This window comes from Eubalaena glacialis, chromosome 8, assembly GCF_028564815.1.
Source record: "Eubalaena glacialis isolate mEubGla1 chromosome 8, mEubGla1.1.hap2.+ XY, whole genome shotgun sequence".
Lineage (NCBI taxonomy): Eukaryota > Metazoa > Chordata > Mammalia > Artiodactyla > Balaenidae > Eubalaena > Eubalaena glacialis.
The window spans coordinates 21,444,811-21,466,173 of NC_083723.1; the positions used below are offsets into that span (position 1 = coordinate 21,444,811).

At 40.1% G+C, this 21,363-nt stretch overlaps 1 protein-coding gene across 1 annotated transcript in view; it reads left to right on the forward strand.

Moving 5' to 3' along the window:
- The window catches only part of CCDC146 (coiled-coil domain containing 146), a 110,379-nt gene extending 89,339 nt beyond the window's left edge, over positions 1–21,040 (forward strand). Inside the window, exons 9-18 of the mRNA XM_061197639.1 lie at positions 4,033–4,128; positions 4,721–4,891; positions 7,744–7,832; positions 7,924–8,088; positions 9,331–9,555; positions 11,120–11,348; positions 15,186–15,314; positions 15,848–15,985; positions 19,225–19,473; positions 20,801–21,040. Coding sequence (XP_061053622.1) covers positions 4,033–4,128; positions 4,721–4,891; positions 7,744–7,832; positions 7,924–8,088; positions 9,331–9,555; positions 11,120–11,348; positions 15,186–15,314; positions 15,848–15,985; positions 19,225–19,473; positions 20,801–21,004 — 1,695 coding nt within the window. The 3' untranslated portion in view covers positions 21,005–21,040. The remainder of the gene's footprint in view (positions 1–4,032; positions 4,129–4,720; positions 4,892–7,743; positions 7,833–7,923; positions 8,089–9,330; positions 9,556–11,119; positions 11,349–15,185; positions 15,315–15,847; positions 15,986–19,224; positions 19,474–20,800) is intronic.
- Positions 21,041–21,363: the final 323 nt, after the last annotated feature.

Genomic DNA, 21,363 nt, shown 5'->3' on the forward strand with positions numbered 1-21,363 from the left:
ATTTTTTCTACTTTTATTTTATTGTTCTCTTTCTGGAACCCCTATTACCCAGATGTTGGACCTTCTAAAAGAGTCTTTTAACATTCTTGTCTTTTTTTCCTCCAATTTTTCATTCTTTTGTTTTTTGGACTTGCTACATGGGAGATTTCCGCAACCTTTTCTTCCAGTCATTCTATTTAATCTTACATTCTGCTACATATTTTAAATTTCCATGATCTCTTTTTCTCCTAATGTTTATTTCTTATAGTATCCTTATTCTTACTTCATATCTTCTCTTATCTCACTGAGAATGTTAATGATAGTTTTTTATTTTTTTCTTCTTTCTGCAAATTACATTTTTCTTCAGATTACATCTTCCTGGTTTTTTGTTTGTTTTTGTGTCCTTGTTTGTTCTTTTCTCTTTCCTACTAGAAACTTTTCTCAATTATCTGGTAATCCTTATCTGCTTATATTTAAGAGTGGGATACTGTAAAGCTAACTGGATGCTGTTTCTGATGATGAGGTTTGCCACTATAGACTGATCTGACTGGACACAAATATATCAGGAATGGCTCTTCACCAAAGAGGAAATTGTGGTAGAATGCTCACAAGTTGTTCATATTTTAATAAAGAAATGCTATTTATATTAGGATACTTCTAGCTATTAAGCTCATAAAATAACACTCATATAATGTAGAACTAACAGAAATGAAAATATATTAAAATCCTTTTCCTTCAGTGCTTTCAGGAAAAGTCTATGTTTTTGTCCTAGTTCAGTTTCAGGGAGAGACTAACTTCCTCTTTGAACTTATGACTTATAATTAGCCCAGCCATAGTCCTACGCTGGCTGGCAGTACTTGAAAATACGAGTGGGTCAGGCCAGTCACTCCCAGCCTGAATGAACATTTCAAACTTGTATGCAATCCGAAAACAAAAAGATAAAAAAAGATAAGCATGAAGGGCTCAGGCTATTCTTCAAAATTTGTTTCCCCCTAGGGACAGTTGTTTGATTCTCTTAGGCCTTTGACTGTAGAGACTCTCCCAGAATTCTGAGCCACAAACCTCATGAAAATTTCAAATATTTTAGAAAAACATCAGAGCCTTAAAGAAACTGAGGTTCACTGATATAAAATAATTGGGATGTTTACAACGAATATGTCTAATTTCTTAACTTTATGAAAGTTACTGATGTTTATTCATGTATTAAAAATGTCAGGAAGAACAGACACCAATCTATTAATGCTGCCTCCTGGTGAGTAGCATTTGAAGTAGAGGTGGGGAGCAGAATATGTTTAATTTCTTACTTTACCTACTGTTTTATTTATTTATTTTTGGTTACAATGAACACACATTAATTTTTTTAAAATATGAAATGCTACTCTATAAAAATCAAAACAAAGAACTAAAATAAATAAGCTTATAAAACCTGATATATGCAGTTTGGGGCTCAAAAACAATGGTAAATTACTTTACCTCAATATTAGAACATAATTAGAACTTTTATACTTGATCCGTTTTTTCCCTTTCCCATTAGTGGAAGCTTCAGCCTAATTCCAGCCCATTTTCCAGATTACCTTAGAAAGATTTCCTTTCAAAAGATATATCAATTAGGTTTACAATTTGGCTGCAATAAGTAACAGAAACTCAATTACAGTGGCTGAAGTAAATAGAGCGTTGTTTTATTCACATAATAAAAAATCCAGAGATAGGCACACACCAGGTAGTTTCACATAATGAAAAGTCCAGGATCCTCTTAGCTTTTTCTTCTGTCATCTTTAACATGTATATTTTTTTTCTCCAAGGTCACAAAATGGCCATTCTGCCTTTGGGCATAAAATCACACAGAAGTGGGGAAGGGCAGAGAGCAACATGCATATGGCAGATGACTTGGCGGACTGTGTCTTTTTAACAGGAAAACAGCCACTTTCCCAGGAGCCCTGTCCAGGAGATTTCCACTTACATTTTATTGGCCTGTCCTGGCTCATCTCATCACCCCCAACTGCAAAGCAGTCTGAAGATTTTTTGATACATTGCAGCTCTGAACAAAATTGGGGTTCTGTTAGTAAGGTCAGAGTGGAGCGTAGAGATTGGCTAGGCAGCCAGCAGGCTCTGCTACCAATGGCTTACCTTGTTACCTCTTCCACAAACCAAGCATACTGAATTCCTTCCTGAAACTAGAGGGGTGGGTTTGTGGAGCGCTGAGAAATGTGTCAGAGAAGCAGTTAGCCAGAGTTCAAAAATTAGTATCATTCACTGCAGTATTGTTTGTAATTCAACACATTGGAGAAAACCTGAATGTCTGAGACCTGAATCCAGGAAAATTTGTCAGGAGCCTTTAGCTGACAGAGTAGTTGATGAGTGTGCTCTCATCAGATCTTCTGTAGAAAGCTTATAAGCTTCCCTAGTCCCCATTAGTATACATGTACAGATTTGCCGATACTTGGGAGCAAATCATTTGGAGCAGCCCACTCCTGGACACCAGTGGCAGAGAAACAGACAGACACCAAGATGCTTGCTGGACTCCAATCTGTCCAGGAAGAATTAACTCTACTTTCCAGAAGGAGAAATCAAAGTCTTCTTCGCTGGCTTCTTAACTTTTCCATGAAATCTTTCCTGATTATTCAATTCTATGTTGAGCTCTCCATTTTCTGACCTGCTGTAGCAATTACCTGCTCATCAAAATCACAAGTTCTATATATTGTTACACGGATTTCACAAGACCACGTCTCATCTTCCTAAGTCCAATGCGTGCTTCTCAGCAGCTAGCTCTCCATGGTAGGAGAGGCCATGGAAAGCAGGATGTCGCTGGGCATCTGTGGGTACAAAAGATGCTACTGACGATGCACAGGTTCATGATTGTGGGGCATCCAAAGACACACTTCAGCTACTTTAAAAGAGTAGCGTAAACTTCAGAGGGATCCTGTTTAGTGACCTTTAAATCACTAAAGAGTATGATCTTCCCTTCCTGGGACAAATTTTAGTCAATATTCAATCCTGGTGCCTAGAAGTGTGTGCTGTCACAGTAGGAAATGAACCACAGCAGATTGCTTTTGGTGTGAAGATCCAACTCTAAGCCTGCTCTGAGTCAAGTATGCACTCAGCACCCCAAGATAACCCTTCCTGTATCCTTGGATGGTACTCCTTCCCCATCCGTTGCTGTGTGTCCTCTTTCTCTCTGCTCTCTTCTCCATCAAAAAGAATGTGATAAGTTCATTCCTAATAAGACAGCAAAGACTGATAGAATAAGATGTTGCCCTCTCTTCAAAGTACTTCAACAGAGGACAAAAGCACAAGCCAGTACAACTGAAATACAATGGTGGAGTTTCAAGTATCAACAAAAAAGTTAAGAGGTTTTTCTTTTGTGTAAGAACTTTCCAGGTACTCAAACTACTACATAAGAGTAGCCAACTATTCTGTTATTAATAGTTCCAACTATTCTGTTAATAGTTCCTATTAATAGTTCCCAATTTGAAATCTATAGTGTTTCATAAATGAATTCAGATTTTATAAGTATAATAAATATCATTTGAATATGCATGTTTCCAAAGTGCTGAGTCATGAGTTAGAGAGGCAGTAAAATACAGTGTTAGGACCATGGGATCTAACTGCCTGGGTTTGCACATACGTCACTGAGGCAAGGCGCTTAAATGTTTTTGTTCCTCATTCTCCTCATCTGGAGAATTGGAGATAATATTACCTACCTCATGGGGTTATGTGAGGATTAAATAAGACCATACATATAAACACTTAGAACTTTGCCTAACACATAGTCGTACTCTATAAATGTTAGCAACTGTTAGTAGTAAGAGTTTTTATTTCCAAATGAATGAGAAATAGAATATTTGCAGCTGGTGAATTATAGATTTTTGACAAGTCTTCATATTTTAGTTTACCATGACTTTATAAAGAATATTCAGCATAATAGGCAGTTCCTTTAAGAGTAAGAATCATAATTTCCCTACCATTTGCAAAAGGTCATGACACGGTTGACTACATGACACTGAAGATTTCTTTTAATAGGTATAAATACTTATTTTAAACTCTGATTTCCAGATTGAAGCTATCCCTAAAGATGATTCTACATTAATTGAGAGAAGGCGAGAGCTCCATAAGGAAGTTGAAGTGGCTAAGAGGAATTTGACCCAGCAGGTTAATATCAACTTTCACTTAAGCTTCTATCTAAGAATGATTAAAGCAAACTTGTGTTTTTAACTGTGTTCCATGAAACCTCATTAATAGGAGAGTCATCAAAGAGAATATGATCCTACTTAATGTGGGTCTGTTTCTTTATCTCAAAGTCCACTCCAAACCCATATTAAAATTTGGGGAAAAAAAAAAGAATGTGTTTTAACCAGCAAAAATTACACAGATTCATGAGATTTTAAAGTAAAAAGCCTACTGGTTAAAAATGAACAATAAATGTTTTATTTCACCCACGTCTAATTTCAAATTTTGCTTATTCAAGCCACTGTCAAAGTGTTTTAAAACATGCTTTTATTTTTCTTAGAAAAATTACTTGAAAATACAGTCTGAATAAGAAAAAGTTCTACGTTAAATATGTTATCATGTTTGCACATTCTTTTATAAGATAAAGAAAATACTTGGTGCTAAGGCAGCAGAGTTACTTTTTGTGTTTTAACAAAATAAACTCTACATAGCAAATTTAAAAAGTAGTCTGAGATACTGGCCTTAGTGTATTCTTTCAAATAAATGCATTATAATATTTGTGTTTTTTCAAAAGAAAATCCTATCAGAAGCTGAGTCTAAGTTAGTAGAACAGCAACTTGCTGAAGAAAACAAGCTTTTAAAGGAGCAAGAAAACATGCGAGAGCTGGTATTCAACCTTGTCCGTATGACTCAAATCAAAATTGACGAGAAAGAGCAAAAATCCAAGGATTTCCTGAAAGCTCAGGTAACTGCATTTTTGTAACCATCCACTAATTACCACAGGAGTCCAGGGTAGCCTCCTTTTAATACAATGTTCATCAGAAAACTATGATTTTAAGTCTCCTTCAAGTTCAGTGACTATACAGCTTCCCTAAACAAAACTCAATCATGCACTGAAAAATATTCCAAGGATTCAACTGGCAACAGCTAACAATCTAGAGGGGAAAAGAACTAGGTCAATGACAACAAGCAGAGGATTTGAACAGATGACAATTTCAGTAAGAATAAGGTGGGTGCCTTCAGGGAACACGGCTGACAGGCGCACAGGCGCAGGTGTCTGTGATTCACCACCATCTCATAGTCCATTGTGATTTGCCCAGAACAACTCAGAAGCCACAGCATTAGACCACTCTCCTTCCCAAGTTCATCAAGCCAGCATCATTTAAACCAATCCTAGGACAATTACCCTTAGTAACTGCTTCACCTCATGACTTTCCTGGGCTCCTGACAAAGTACCAGAGCTGACCCAGTGCAACATCCCCAAACAAAACCAACAAGGAAACCAATAGCAAAATCAACCCTCCTATCATGCTAGCTAAAACTCTAAAATTAGAATCATTTATTCCACATAAGGATTGTGTCCAGAAGTCCCCTGTTAAAAATGAATACGAGGGCTTCCCTGGTGGCGAAGTGGTTGAGAGTCTGCCTGCTAATGCAGGGGACACGGGTTCGAGCCCTGGTCTGGGAGGATCCCACGTGCCGCGGAGCGACTGGGCCCGTGAGCCACAACTGCTGAGCCTGCGCGTCTGGAGCCTGTGCCCCGCAACGGGAGGGGCCGCGATAGTGAGAGGCCCGCGCACCGCGATGAAGAGTGGCCCCCGCTTGCTGCAACTAGAGAAAGCCCTCGCACGAAACGAAGACCCAACACAGCTAAAAATAAATAAATAAATAAATAAATAGAGTAGCTATTAATTAAAAAAAAAAAATGAATACGATATGACATGTTACGAAAATAGAATACCTGAATTTACCATGTGACCCAGATGTTGGCTGTTTCTGAGTGCAGCTTTGTCTAATTCTGAGCAAGCATTCACACAGGGTAGCATTTCCTCTTGTTTTCCAGAAAGAACTCACATCAAAGCATTCGTGAGCCATGAGGTTAAGTACAGATGAGAGAAAACTGGGGTGAAGATCTACATCACACAACCCACAGCAAACTATTCAAATTGTCCTTTAACTGTTTATTTCCCACCCACCCACCCAGAACATTTGAGAGAGAGAAACTAAAAGAAGTTTAGCATGGCTGGGGCATGGGAAGATGGGGAAAAGGGTGTCAAATAGTGAGACCAGAGAGCAGGAAAGGTCAGGTGCTGAAGGTCACTTAATCCCTATTGAGCAGTTTGGACCCTGGTCCCAGAAGCTGAGGCAAAGCCCAGAAGAGTTCATGGGGTAGTTGCGTTTCAGTAAAGAAAGGAAAGGCAGTGGCCAGGGAGGAATGGGGGAAAGAAGGCTGCCTGAGGGAACAGGGTGGCGGAGGGGAGGAGGGACAGTAGCAAAACGAGGAGAGGAGAGGACAGAGGGACACTTATTACGAGGAACATGGATCTGTTTTATGAACTAGACAATTTTTTAATTAACCTCAAAAACTGATACATGTGTTATCTATGTGTGACTAATCTATGTCAGCCAAACCTCATTACTAAGTGAGCTAATTCAATTCTTTAATTTCTCTCAAAGAAGATCAATTTTCTCTTGAAATATGGAAATCAATAAAGGAAAAATACTGTTTTCCTTAAGTATTCTTAGCATTGGGAATTAGTCTGTTAAACATCGGCTGTAATAAACTATAATTTCCTTAAGACAACAGTCAATCTTATTTATTTTCACCTCTCATCTACATCCCTAAGACAAAAGGTGAAGGGGAAAAAAAAGTCAATGTTACTACTACCTCCAAGGTGGAGTGGATGACACTACATTTTTTCTCTCTTTAATTCTTCATACACGCAGTTTCTTAAATAATATTAGTTTCTTCCTGACTCCCGTTCTCACTGAGAACAACATAAAATTGCTACATGTCAATCTTGGCTCTGATGCCTAGTTTCTTTTGAATAACCATATGGGTTTTGCTCTCACGGTCCTTAAGAGAAGACCAGCAGAAACTATTTCCTCTGGTTTCTACTAGCAAAATACTGTACTTCTTTGAACACGTTTCTCACCCTAGATAAAGGACCCAGCATCTCTGTATTTGAAGAACGTAACTAGTGCATTTAACATTTGGTATATATTGAGCACTTTGGAAATATAACTGCCGTCTTTTAAAACATTCATGCGTAATCTGTTTTTCAGCTCCCTATGGGGCTGGTCTCAGCACGGCGCTTCACTGTGTAGGAAAACACACCCACCATACAAAAAAATGGAAATGTGCTTTAAAAGCATGGCTTCAGTCTCACAAAATACCACAGAGCCTTCAACTCATAACATTTATCAAAACCGACTCCAAGTCCCCGTCTCTCATCTACCTTCCACAAATTCCTCACTCACCCAGCCCGGCCGTGCTGTCCACAATCATTTCCCTGCTCTTCAAAAGTTTCCCGAACTTTTCCTCAAACCAACCTGGGCAGTCTTTCTTTTCCTCCTCTCTCAATCTTTCTCTCCTTTAATTAACCTTCTGTCCTAGCCAACGTGATTCAGTTCAGCTGGCCAGGCGATTTTCATTCCCCCTCCCCCTTTCCTCTTCCCCCTGATCTGCACGACCCAGCTGATGAAGATAGAATTGTCCTTAATGGGCAGTAATGAGATGGGTTGAGGCTGGGAGTATCCATATGCTGTTGGTGGTAGACCATTTTTAAAATTTCACTATCAATTTGTATATTTCAGCAAAAATATACCAACATTGTTAGGGAGATAAAAGCAAAGGATCTTGAAATCCGGATACACAGGAAGAAAAAACGAGAAATTCATCGGAGGTAAAAGAATTACATGAGGACTTATCTAGTTGGCTGGGGGAAAAAAAACCTATTTATTTCACAAATTTCAAAAACACTTGTATTTTCACAGACTCAGAGAGTTTGCTAAACTGTATGACACTATTCGAAATGAAAGAAACAAATTTATTAACTTACTTCACACAGCTCACCAGAAAGTCAATGAAATAAAAGAAAGACATAAAATGTCATTAAATGAACTGGAAATTTTAAGAAATAGTGCAGTTACTCAAGAAAGGTAAGTGTTATAATAATTACTGTCCTTTCAAAAGTTTCTCTTCGCAGTCATTAAGCGGTAAAATACCCTGGGGATGATGAAATAGAAAATAAGTCTTTTACAAAACTAGAAAAGCCCTTGCTCACACACCCTGCTTTACAGCTGACAAGGTAAACATCTGAATGGGATTCCTTATGCTTCTGTTTGGGAGCCATATTTAAGTGGATGGAAAACTATACTCTGTAACTATGCTCACTTTATTTTCATTTACTCATCTAGAAATAAAAGCACAAATTTGACAGTTTGCATTTAATGTTAGAAGACAATCAAATGTTTATAGACCAGCATCCCATGATTGTAGATGTGAAGCATCTAATGAGCTTATGTGAGGCAGTATGGCGGAGTGGTTAAGAGAGGGGGCTTTCTAGACCCAAATCCCAGCCCTGCCACTTATTAGCTGTGTGATCTTGGGCAAGCTACCCTAGCTCTCTGGGCTCACTTTTTTTACCCATAGGAATAGTCCTTTATATAGGAATTTTTTGTTATTAAATGAATTAATCCAACGGTTGTTTTTTTAAACTTTATTATTTACCGTGTGCCAAGATCTGGTAGACTCTTTCACCTGTATTTAGTCCCTGATCCACAGAGTCTATACAATCTGAACTTTTTCTGGTGGCCACTATTGCCCAGTTTCCTTTTATAAAGATAGTACAAAACGGGCTCTTGTGTGTGGGGTAGTGGAGGGGGGTTGGGTGGGAGTAGAGGTGTGAGGGGATTGGTATGAAAAGGCAAATCTAACATCCTAATCAGTTTCTCATCCTACATGAAAGTAAAATATCATTTATAGAGGCCATGCATTCATTCAGCATTTATTGTGATGCTATATTGAGTCAGGCACTACCTTAGGTCCAGTGGACATTGTCAGATATAACCGCCTCCGCCCTCAAGACAGCAGAGTCTCTCGGGGATGACAGAGCAGTAAATGAATCACTTTAGTCTCTTGCTTTGATAAATCGGGGCAGCAGATGCTTGGGGCACAAAGGAAAGATGTCCTAATCCAGATAAGGGCAAATCGGAGACCTGGGAAATTACAGAAGTTCCTAAAGAGTATCATGTGATGAATATCATTACTACTATTGTCATTTCAAGGGACACACTAAATCAAGAGCTACCTTGATACTGCTTGCGTTTCAGAAGTCTTTATTGTTTTTAAAGAAACTAAAGGAAATTATAATCGTACCCATTTTCCCATTATTTTTAAAGAAAGCTACAAAATTCTATGCTGAAGCATGCCAACAACATTACCATCAGAGAAAGCATGCAAAATGATGTGTGCAAAATTGTAGCAAAACTTCAGGAAATGAAAGAGAAGAAGGAAGCCCAGTTAAATAACACTGACAGACTTGCCAACATGATCACAATGATTGAAGAGGAGATGGTGCAGCTTCGCAAAAAATACGAAAAAGCCGTTCAGCGTCGAAATGAAAGGTAAAAACCAGGAACCTGATGGGAGAGCAAAGCACCCAGAGATCCGATTTAGAAATGTTGCACATTTTTCTCTAGACTTGACAGGGGATAGTGAGGGACATTTGACACTCAGGTTTCATTAGCCTTTGCAGGGCGGGGAGGGGGCTTTCCCTGAAAATAAGAAACTCTGTCCTCATAAGAAAGACAGGCAAGAGTAGGGTTTGGCAAGTTGCTCGCTTAAGGATCAAAGTCCTTTACCAGGCTACCACTCAGGATCAGGATACCATCAAATTATTTCAGTATAATTGACATAAATAAGTCTTTGGATCTTGTATTCACTTGGGGGGCAGGTTTATTTATTAAGCCATTCACCCAGTTCATTTTCTCAGCAAGTAAGTAAGACACTCAAGAGTAGCATTATTTCTCCCAGCTATAATATTATTAATTGATTACTACTTAACAGTTTTCCCAAGTTGCTTGTGCTCTGAGAAATTTGGCGTGTGAGATTGTAGAGCCCTGTAGTAATTACATCAGGTATTAGATGTTTTTTCATCAAACCTTGATTGTGTGCTGTTCTGTGTAAGGCTGTGTTCTGTGTTAAGTGCTGGGCCCTGAAAGTACAAAAAAGTGGTAAAGCATCGCACCTGGCTTCTGTTGTCCAGAGAACAAAGAAGCTCATGAGATGAGCCAGTGAATGGCAAATGAAACAAAATACAGAGCTAAGATTAGCCAAATACACCCCTGTGCACACATGTTTTGAGGGAGGAGAGAGAGAGAAAGAGATAGAAGCAATTAAAGATGCACTCAGGGATAATGGATACACACGGTGTGGTGGAAGAACTTCAGGGTGTGACGAACACCACTTTTTCAAAGGGCTGGCAGGTGTTCTCTCTGGGGAAATAAAAAAAGTCCTCTTATTTGGCTCCTGGCACAAACCAAAGCATTTAGGCAGTGTGCTCCCAGGCCGTGGTTAGTTCTGGGGCTGGAATTAGAATATTCTTACTTTGTTTCTTCCCCACAGTCTCCTCACAAGGAGGGGTCTTTCCTCTGGCATGATTACAAAGGACTGTAATCATGGGGATTTGCCTGCTTATGGGGAAATGTACATCAGAAATATTTAACTTTAAAAGAGCCTAGTGGTCCTGGCAAGTTAGACAGAACCGAACAGCTGCCAGAAACGCATTCCCTGGCCCCCTGCCTGGGTACTTCTGGCCAGCCCTCGGTTGGCAGGTCTGGCCCATGAAAAGGGTCTGCAGAAAATCAGACTCTGGGATCACGTTGTTCATGCGTGGGGAGTGACACTCTTTGCCACCCCAGGAGGACCACTGGGACTTGCAGAGATACTGTGGCCGGCCCACAACATGGTCAGCTCGGAGCCCAGATTCTACACAACCCTCTCTCTCCCATGCCCAGAAAAATTCAAAATGTGGAGTTTAACTAGAAAGCCAGCAGTGAATATCTATCGTCTTCTGGAATCATGCAGTGTTGATGTGTATTTTGCACCCAAATCCAGAGAGAACCACAGTGACTAGAAAAACAGTGGCCTCGACATCCTCTTAGCCTCTGCCTCTCAATTTGACCATAGTGGTGTTCAGCTGATAGAGCGCGAAGAGGAAGTGTGCATTTTTTATGAAAAAATAAACATCCAAGAGAAGATGAAGCTAAATGGAGAAATTGAAATACATGTCCTGGAAGAAAAGATCCGATTCCTGAAACTGAAGATTGCGGAGAAGCAAAGACAGATTCACGTGACCCGGAAATTGCTGCCAGCCAAGAGGGCTCTGGATGCTGATTTAGCAGTGCTGCAGATTCAGGTGGGAAAAGTGTTGATGACACACTTCCTGGGAACATTTGCTGCTTTTTTCTTTTTTTTTCTCCTTTATTGCTTTGTAGGTCATATAAGTTCTTACATGTAAATCAAGCCATGCTACTCCTGGTACCTACAAGAACTCTTGAGTTAAATGTCCTGTTCGAAAATGCCTTTGAACACTGCTCCAGGGTAGAATCTGTGCTTCAGGCATCTGAGCTACAGATTGTCTTTTTTTTCCCCCATGAAGCACTTTCTGCCTTTCTTGGAATTTAGACCTTCCCAAATCTCAGCTCTAACTCAGCTGCTTCAGAGCTCAAAACTTCAGTAAGCCGGGCTTTCACTACGGCCAGCATAATTGGTTTTTTTTTTGGTTTGTTTTTATTTTTATTCATAATTATGTTTTTGATGCTTGCTAGAAAGATCCTGCAGACCATCTAGCTCTCTTATTTTTGATTCTCTTTGATATTCTAGAACCAAGATTGTTGTTTCTTTTTAATGGGTAATCGCATATAATCAGACTCCTTATTAACACCTGTAGTTTCCCTGTAATTTAATAACTTGGCCTCTGACATGGCCTTTTTTAAAGTGGAATAAAGTCATAAAATTTAAACATAAAATAACAAATAAATAAAACTATAAATATAAAGCCATTTTCTTCACATGTAATAATTATACTTTTTTCTTAATGAAAACAGAAGAAAAAATTAAACTAAACAATTTGTGGCCTAAACTTTTTTCCATTGACTCAATGTAGCAGGAATACATTTTAACCTATAACATGTTTTCTAAAATGCCAGGTTTAGGGACTTCCCTGGCGGTCCACCGGTTAAGACTCTGCCTTTCAATGCAGGGGTGTGGGTTTGATCCCTGGTCCGGGAACTAAGATCCCACATGCCACGGGGTGCGGCCAAAAATTTTTAAAATAATAATAAAATGTCAGGTTTGCTTTCAGATTTTTTTCTGATTATAAAATTAAGACATACTCTGTTAATGAAGTTTTGAAAAAAAATACAAAAATTTTAAAGAAAAAATATTCTATCCCCAACATATAATCACTATTAAAATTATCAGAAATCTGGAAGAAATCCTTCTGGTCTTTTTCTAGGTTTACAAGTAAATGGTTTTCATTAGCTCACGCTATAGACAAAGTTTTGGGTCATTTTTTTAAAATTTAATCATGTCATGGGATTCACAGGACTTTATGGAACTGAATGATGGTTCTACTTTCATATTTTATGGCATTTCAACGTGTAATATGCTATACAGATGACAGGATCTTTCATTTTGCACAAACATGGTAAAGTTTTGATTCCAGTGTTTGTTTCTTTAGCCATATGTTCTCCCATTCACTTCTTCAATAAGTGTAGCCCTGAATTAGAAGGATTGGCTGGAACATCCCCCAGGCCTCCCCCAGGTCTCCCCCAGCTCCTCCTGCAGCTCTGACTCCTGCTTCCAATTAGTGGCTCCTCTGGGGGATCCGCTCATCATCTTGACACACAGAGCCTGGGCCACTTCTGTGCCACTTCAGTGCAGACTCGGGACTGGTTCCTCCTCCCGCCTACACCTACACAAGACCATTCATGCCAGGCCTGTGTCTGTGAACTGACTTTATTGAAGAACTGGGGCACCAGTGTGAGGGGGTACATTAAAGAAATGCAAAGAACTTCAAATTAAGTATCAGACAAGTATGCCTTCCCACGCCACCACTGGGAACAGTCCCCCAGGTGTACTACCCCATGCAGCGCCCTAGCCTAGTTCCATTTCACTGGCTTGTCTTTCCATCTTTCACCCCCCATCTCCCCTCCACAGCCTTACCGTCCCAGATTGCCCCCCAGGCACCCCACGCTAGTCTCACTCCGTTTTACAGAATAATTTGGCTCTCTCCAGGTCTTTCCCAGCACACACTTTCAAGGCCATCTTTGCCCATGCTACATGATCAACATGCCCAGCAGAACAAAAGGACTTTAAATCCAGTAAGATCCACGACAGAAAAAATTCACTCTGTATTATGTAAGAATTTTACTTGTGTTAATTGCAAATTAATACTTCTATTCAATAGATTAAAATAGATAAAATTAGTTCTTCTTAAAATATATATATATACTTAGCATTTATTATATAAAACCAGTAATCCGGTATAAAATATGAATTCAGTTTACCCAAGAGGAAAATACTATGCATTCAATGATAGTACACCCTGCCTGGTGTGAGCATTTACCATTCTCACTGCACATGAATTGAAGCATAGGGACTATGTGTTATCATCAGCTCCCTGTTCTACCAGAGTTAGTTCTAAGCTTAAGAACAGTGGAATAGAAAGTTTCGCATTAGTCTTCAGACTGCACCTAATTATTTAATTGTATACTCAGCACTAATCACATGGGCCCTTTGAAGGATATGGTGTGAAATTTCAAGCTTCAAGCAAGCTGTTTTTGTACCTTGCCATGTAGTATCAGATCTCTCTCATATCCTGTTATTTGCTATAGCTACAGTGTTTTGTGTTTTTTTTTCAATCTTCCCCTTTTTTGTATCATTTTCAGAATTCTCTTCAGGTTTGCTTTTTTTTTGGTTGCTTGAAAGTTTTTAATCGTCCAAGGATGATCATAAGGACATATGATAATCCAAGGATTATCATAAGTCACATTTTCCTGCAATATTTTACTTGTAATAATAGCCTGTTTTTAGGGCTCCTGGAAGTCATGTGAACTGTTTTAGGACACAAGAGCACTATTTTATATCGAAAAAGGATACAGTTTTTCCTCAAAGCCCCATGGGGAAATAAGATCAATCAAGGCACCACTTTGATAAGCAAGCACCATATATTTTTTCTTATCTAATTTCCTAATTAACAAAAGGAGACATTAAATGTTGTTAATAACAAAAATACACATACATGGATACTTTAACTCCCTATTAAGGGCAATTAAGTGTGGAGAGACAGGAAGAAAAAAATTATTTCATGTCACCATTTGAAATTCTTTTTGTCGGGAGGAGGAGAATAAGTTTAAAAATTTAAAGTACTCTAAATATATTATCTCGTTTAATGGATCAATCCCATGAGTTTGGGACTTATTTTCCCATTTGATAGTTGAGGAAACTAAGGTTGAGAGAAGATAAATGATTTGCCTGCGATTATACAGATTTTCAGTAGAAAAGCTACAAGTGATGACTTGGTTTTCCCTGTGTTCTGCATCTCTCCCTATAAAACAGCTAAGTGTGGCTGCCACTCCTGCTTGAGAATTTCTGTATTTCTTCATCCACCTCCAAAGTCTCATTGAGTCAACAAATATAGTTGATATATAAAACATTACATTGGGTGTTTCCCAAAAAAGATACAAATAGTTCAGGCTATTCCTCACAGACTGTATGCTGTGTTGACCTAGTAATTAAGAATTTTACTCTTCTTTGGGAAGCCATTAAGCCTATTGCCAGCAAAGGGTTTTAAACTGGAGTCTAGTATGTTGTGTACCCTGTATGCTGTGCTGTCTACCTTGGCCCCTGTAACAACATGCAATAAAGAGGTCAAGTCTGTATAGTCGGAGCTCTGCAACCACACAGCATCCCGTGAGTATAACACAAAATGGGAAGCAATAAAAGGACTGGTTGTAAAGTCAGCCTTTTTTTGATGACCCAGAAGTCACTGCCTTGCTTTGCAGAGTCAGTTAACAGGCATCTTCCTCACTGTACCACAAGTGAGTAGAAACATTGCTTAACCACAAGTCCCAGCTGATGGGGTGTTAAGAATTCCCTTCCACCTTCGCCTGGAAAGACCCTAAAGACCTTGGGCTATGTGACTTTAAGATTTACTGAGCAAAGTTACTGTTTCTTTCTTGTTTAATAGTTTTCACAGTGTACAGACAGAATAAAAGACCTGGAGAAACAGTTTATAAATCCTGAGGGTGAGAACAGAACACGCTTCCTTCCAGGGAAAGATATGACCGAAGAAGAAATGATCAAAAAAATGGATGCGGTAAATGTGCTTTCTTAAAATAGCATCTATTAGCCCCTGTTGATCAGTGTCACAGATATCTGTGGTACAGTTTCATGTTATGCAGATTTAACCCTCATTATTCTAGTCACTAATATAGTCCTTTCATTGCAATCTAGTAACAAAACCTAAGCTTGACTTTAGATGCTTGCCAAAAAAGTTAAAACTTGAGTGCTTTCAAAATGCCCATCTCTGTCTCACAGCCCATAGGAGCAATTTTGGCATCTTGAATGGATTAATTTGTCTTCCTGCTGGGAGCATATCAGAGGAATGGCAACGTGGAAGCCAGAAGGAGCTGAGAGGGCCATTCTTTGCCATGGGGAGGAAGAAGTGCCACAGCTCTCAGGGGCGGGGGGTCAGGGGGTGAGGGGAAGTCTTGACTTCGTCCAGTTCATTAAGTCATTAATGTTCATTAATGAAGTACCCCTTCATTAAGGGGGAAAATAGTGCTTTAATTAGGAAGGATTTTGACTTGCATGACTTTTTTTTCCTATTGAAATTCTTTTCGACCGTAGCTGGAACTACAGCTGGCCAAGAAGGAGGAGAAGTTGCTGGAGAAAGATTTCATCTATGAACAGGTCTCCCGGCTCACGGACAGGCTCTGCAGCAAAACGCAGGCCTGCAAGCAGGACACACTGCTCTTAGCCAAGAAGGTCTGCCCAAGTCCCCACCTCCTCTCTTCTGCCTTTCCTTCTCTATCACCTTCCATTTTCCACAGACTGCTTCACTTATTGGGGGAAGGCCCAGAGAGATTAGGCTTTATGAATAGATAAAGACAAAGAATTAAAATTTAAAATGTAAAGATTACTCTTAGAGAATTGTCCAAGATAAGTTTCAGTCTTGTTCCCTGAATGAATTCTCATTATAGTGGGAAATCCTAAACCTTTCAATGACAGTATACAAGTTTCACTTAACAGGGTACCTACTCAAATATGACAGTCATTATCTTCATATTTCATGTGCCATGTTAAATCCTTTCTAGTTCCTTGTGAAGGGAGGGCCTCATTTATCCAGCGGTCTGCATGGGAGCTGCCTGAATCCAGAAGCAGCCAGAAGCCAGCAATGGAAGGGGACCATTAAAGGGAACAGCAGTCACACAGCTCCCTGGGGTGGAGCCCCCCCACAAGCCTCACTAGTGAGGAAAGGCCAGTAACATGGGGCTTCCTAATTCCATAAGCTTAAAATACCAGGGCTTCTGATCCAAAGCTACAGGGTCAGGCAGGGACTGCTAGAAGCTATAGCAAGAGGAGCAGCCAGCAGGAGGGAGGCTGGTGATTCGGACGCAGCAGGACTTTGCACCATCAGGCATCAGAGGGTCTGCTGCCTGCTTGGCCTCCCCGGCCCCTTGGAGCATCCCTCTGTGACAGTCCAGGGTTTTTAGTCAGTCAGCAACAGTCACTGGAGCTGCTGAGTGCAGAAGGGAAAGGGACACATTGTCCACACCATGTAGTGTGGGGAGGCAGTTCAGAAGACGCCATGAATAATGGTGTCACCCACTGTGGGCTCCTGGGGGCAGTTCCTTATAGGAACTGACTGTTCCTTATTCTTAGTTTCCCCAATGCCTCGCATGTGCTAAACTCTAGAAAAACGTTTGTTGAATAAGTTAACAGTCCTGTTTTAGAAACTGTTCTGGCACACTAAACTACTGTAAATCTCAAGGCTTCTTGGCCATTTTTATTTGCCTTTACACTTCCACTAATAGACTGATGAGGCCAACAGCACTTGTGCCAATCTCAATTTACCTCATAAAATAAGAAATGTTAAGACTCCTTTAGGCTCATGAACGTTGCCTGAATTAGCATGTCTGAAGTTTCTTTAAATGTTGCCTTCCTTTATTTTGCAAAATGAATTTCCCTTTCTTTGGGGGAAGTTGGTTTTTGCTGAGGCCTGCTTGTCAAAGCTGATGGCAGTCCCTCCACAAGTCAACTGTTAAGCCAGAGAAACACAAATGGGAGCTGCCGAGACCGTCCACATGACCAGGAAGTTTCCAGCATTACTGAGTCCTGTCCTCATGATTTACCTCCCTTTCCATTCCCCACTTTCCGTGCTCTCTACCTGGCTTTCTTCCTCCTCCATTTAAAATAATCTCCTCAGAGTAGGCAGAGCTGGAAGACAGAAAGACATTCAGATCCCAGATCTGTGATTTACCAACACTACCAAGTGATGTTGAGAAAGATACATAAATGGTCTTAAAACTCAGTTTCCTGATCTGTGAAATGGGTGTGATATCAGCTAAAGTGGTGGCAAGCATCACATAGTCAAGCAGAAGTGGCCTGGCCCTTGCAGGTGTTCAACAAGGTTGCACATCTCATCTCTCATCTCTCTTAGAGAGCTTATGGCTCCTCTTACAAGTTTCCCAAATGAACAGAAAATGGGAAATCTCAGCAAAGACTCAGAGGACCCAGAATAATACCATCCTTTTTTTTTTTTTTGATTTATGGAGAAGGGAGGTTGGTTAGTTATACACACACTCAAGTGTGCAATGACTAATTAATAAAATTTAAGAGAGATAATGACTCATCATTGAAGCTTTGAATGCCTGTCATTTTTATTCAAATTATGCTTCCTGAAAATTAATGCATTATAGAAGTTATAGAAATTTATATTCCCTATTCCCTTAAAGAGACAAAGTTTTCACATAATAATTGGTCATTATATTTTCAGAGGCACGTAAATCACCAGTGGCAACGTTTCTTAAAGCAAATGTAGACACAGACCAGTATATACTCTATTAAGAGAAGAAAGTATTTTGAGGTAGGGTGTAGCTTTTGGATGCTCATATTTGTGTCTCAATTTACCTTGGTTCAAAGGAATGAACAATTAAAAGAGACTAAGAATTTATTCATTCCTTCATTCAACAAACATTCAATTTTAATTTTGTCTCCTATATTCTAAGCAGTGGGAACCTCATGAATAAAACAAACAGTCCTTGTCCCCATGAAGACTACGTTCTTGTAGGATGACAGGCTATAACCAAATAACCAAATACATTTATATTATAATGTCAGTAGTGAAAGGATATGAAGAAGTAATAAGGCAGGGTAATGTGACACTGAGTGTTGGCGGGTGGCGGGAGTCACCTCTTACTGCCTCACCAGCCTTCGGCCAGCACTGAAAGGCCGTGCTGTGGGCCAGAAAGCTTACAGGAACCACCAATTCCAATTTTACTTCTTTTCTGTCTTTTAAAATCAATTTTTCCACCTAGTCTTATCTTTTAATTCTTTGATAATAAATAGCTTATATGAAAAGGTAAGCACACACACACACACACACACACACACACACACACACACACAACTAGGAACATTTCATTTCAAATTACTGGCCAGACTGCCCAGTTCAGCTCATGCTTGCTTATGACCTCATAATGATGCATCCTGGGAATTATGATCAATAATACAAACACACTGAAGTGTGATAGTTTCCATTAAAAATCATCACGGATGCTGATTATCTTATTTAAGCAAGTGTATTAATAACTAATACAATTCTGTTCTACCAGACTTTTCCCCCCTGCGTAAGTGGCAAACTAATAACATGGTAAAATTAGGCCAGAACTTAGACATCAAGAATACCCTTTCCCTTGTCCTTATCACCTCTTAAAAATAGAGACACTAAACTATTCCCCTCAATACTACCCACCTGGAAATCCAGTAACTAGATGAACAGATCTCTTTCTTCTCCCTCCTCCTTGTCCTTATTTCACAGCCAGGGTGTTGGGCTGAATCTCTGAGGTCTCCTCCAGTTCTTATTCTCTGTGAATTCCCACTTAAACTTTCCTTCCTTCAGGCAAGAATGCCCCCTACCATCAGAGACAGCCAGAAGCCTGCCCTTTTCTTCAAGTCTTCATGGAATGTATACATAGGCTAAGCCTTGGGCTTTTTAATTCTAGATGAATGGCTACCAGAAAAAGATCAAAGATGCTACTGAAAAAATGATGGCTCTTGTTGCTGAGCTGTCCATGAAACAAGCTATGGCCATTGAACTCCAGAAGGAAGTCAAGGAGAAAGAAGACTTCATCCTCACTTGCAATTCCAGGATGGAAAAGGGTCTGCCCCTCAATAAAGAGATTGAGAGAGAATGGTTGAAAGTACTTCGAGATGAAGAAATGTATGCCTTGGCTATCGCTGAAAAGTCTCGGGTAAGCTATGGCTTCTACGTTGCATTTGTAAAATGTGCCGGGAAGGGCTGCTGCAGGGGTTGTCAATCCTCCCAAAATATATGAAAATGTTCTACTCTACCACACACATAGGCCCAGCAAGTCATTAGAAATAAGTTTTGCTTTTTTAAGATATTATGTAGGCAAGCAAAGTACAACAGTCCAAAGGGTCAGAATATTCCCTGGAGAACACTGGGCGGGCACCAAGTCCCACCCCACAGTCTTCTATCGTGGGCTGGTAAAGTGAAGACCAGGACCTCCCATTGGCATGGCAATGACCAGGCTGGCATTGGTTTTATCCTAGGTCTCTAATCTCTGTCTTTGTACCCTGGCTCAGACCATACCTTACTCTTCGATGTCCATGTGCTGTGGCCACCACAGCATATTGTGAGGCCTCAGGCATATTATGGTTGTCACAGGCTTCTGCAGACTCGATTAGGCTTCAGTACCACCCTTCTCCCACCAAAGACCTAAGTCTATCACTGACCACCTACACACTGGGGGCTCCGTTCTTATTCCTACTCCCATGACCTTTCAATAATCTTAGAGTGGAATTAGGCATCTCTTTCTGAGGAGACTACATCCCAGGGACCTATAACTCACTCTCAGACTACAGAGCAGACATCCCCAGAAGATCACTATTCCCTCCCTAACCCAAGAAAAAGGTGCATTCCAAACACATACTATGAATTCCTGAAAACAGGGTCTGATTTGTCATTCCCACACTGCCTGGGATTATATTCTTGAAGGCATTCAGATTTTACCTGTGGTGTCCCGGCTGTCATTTACCTGTCTCCATTTTTTCAAATTCTTTTTAATGCTATAAGAGATTCCTCTGTTTTCCAGAAACACAGGCAGAATCTTGAGACTCAAAGCAAGCTGCTGACCGCTTCTCTCCACTGGTTCTACTTTACTCCTTATCTCCTCCTTTGTACCATTTGCGCACCAGTGACCTACCAAAGGAAATAGATTATCCTGCCTTTGTCACAAACATGGAAATAATTAGTGTTTAATGAAAGATACTGACTTTGGAATGTAGCAAATTTAGGTCCCACCAACCAGTTTATGATAAACCCTAAACCCCGGGAGCAGAGTGATGCTTGAGCAACATGGGTCATTCCAATGAGACGAAATGTGTGTGCGGGTGTGCATGTTTGGTGACGCACCCTCACACCCTTCTGTCCCTTTGGGGAATATCGGCCAGCGAGCATAGCCGAAGGCTGCTCAGACCCAGCTGTGTCTGATGGGCCCTGAGGACAAAGCGACTTTGAGTTTTCAAAAACTGAAAAGGATAAATCATTCTTTGCAGGAGTTCTTGGAAGCAGAAAATCGCCAGCTGCCCAATGGTGTTTACACAACTGCGGATCAGCGTCCGAATGCCTACATCCCAGAGGCAGAGTCCACTCTTCCTCTGCCAAAACCGTATGGCGCTTTGGCTCCTTTTAAGCCCAGTGAACCTGGGGCCAATATGAGGCACATAAGGAAACCTGTTATAAAGCCGATTGAAATCTGAACATGTGAACCAACCCAGGCTTCTCAAGGAGGCACTTCAACCAGGCTTCTTCACATCCACAGCTGGAAAACGTCAGCATAATAGCTCTAAATTACAGACAGAGTATCCGCAACGTATGCTTCCTTCCTATCACACTCACCAATTTCTTTCTTTTTCACTCTGTCTCTTGATTACATTTCAGAAATATATAGTAGACAGGGTGCTATAAAAATGCAATAAAAATAAATACCTTTTCAGCGAAGTACAGAAATTGGCAGAGTGGTCTTTGTTTATTAAAGAAAGAAAAGCAGATCCTGTTCAATATACTCACTTTTAAGAAAAAGAAAAGAATGGTTGAAAAGAAAAATAGCCCAAGTATT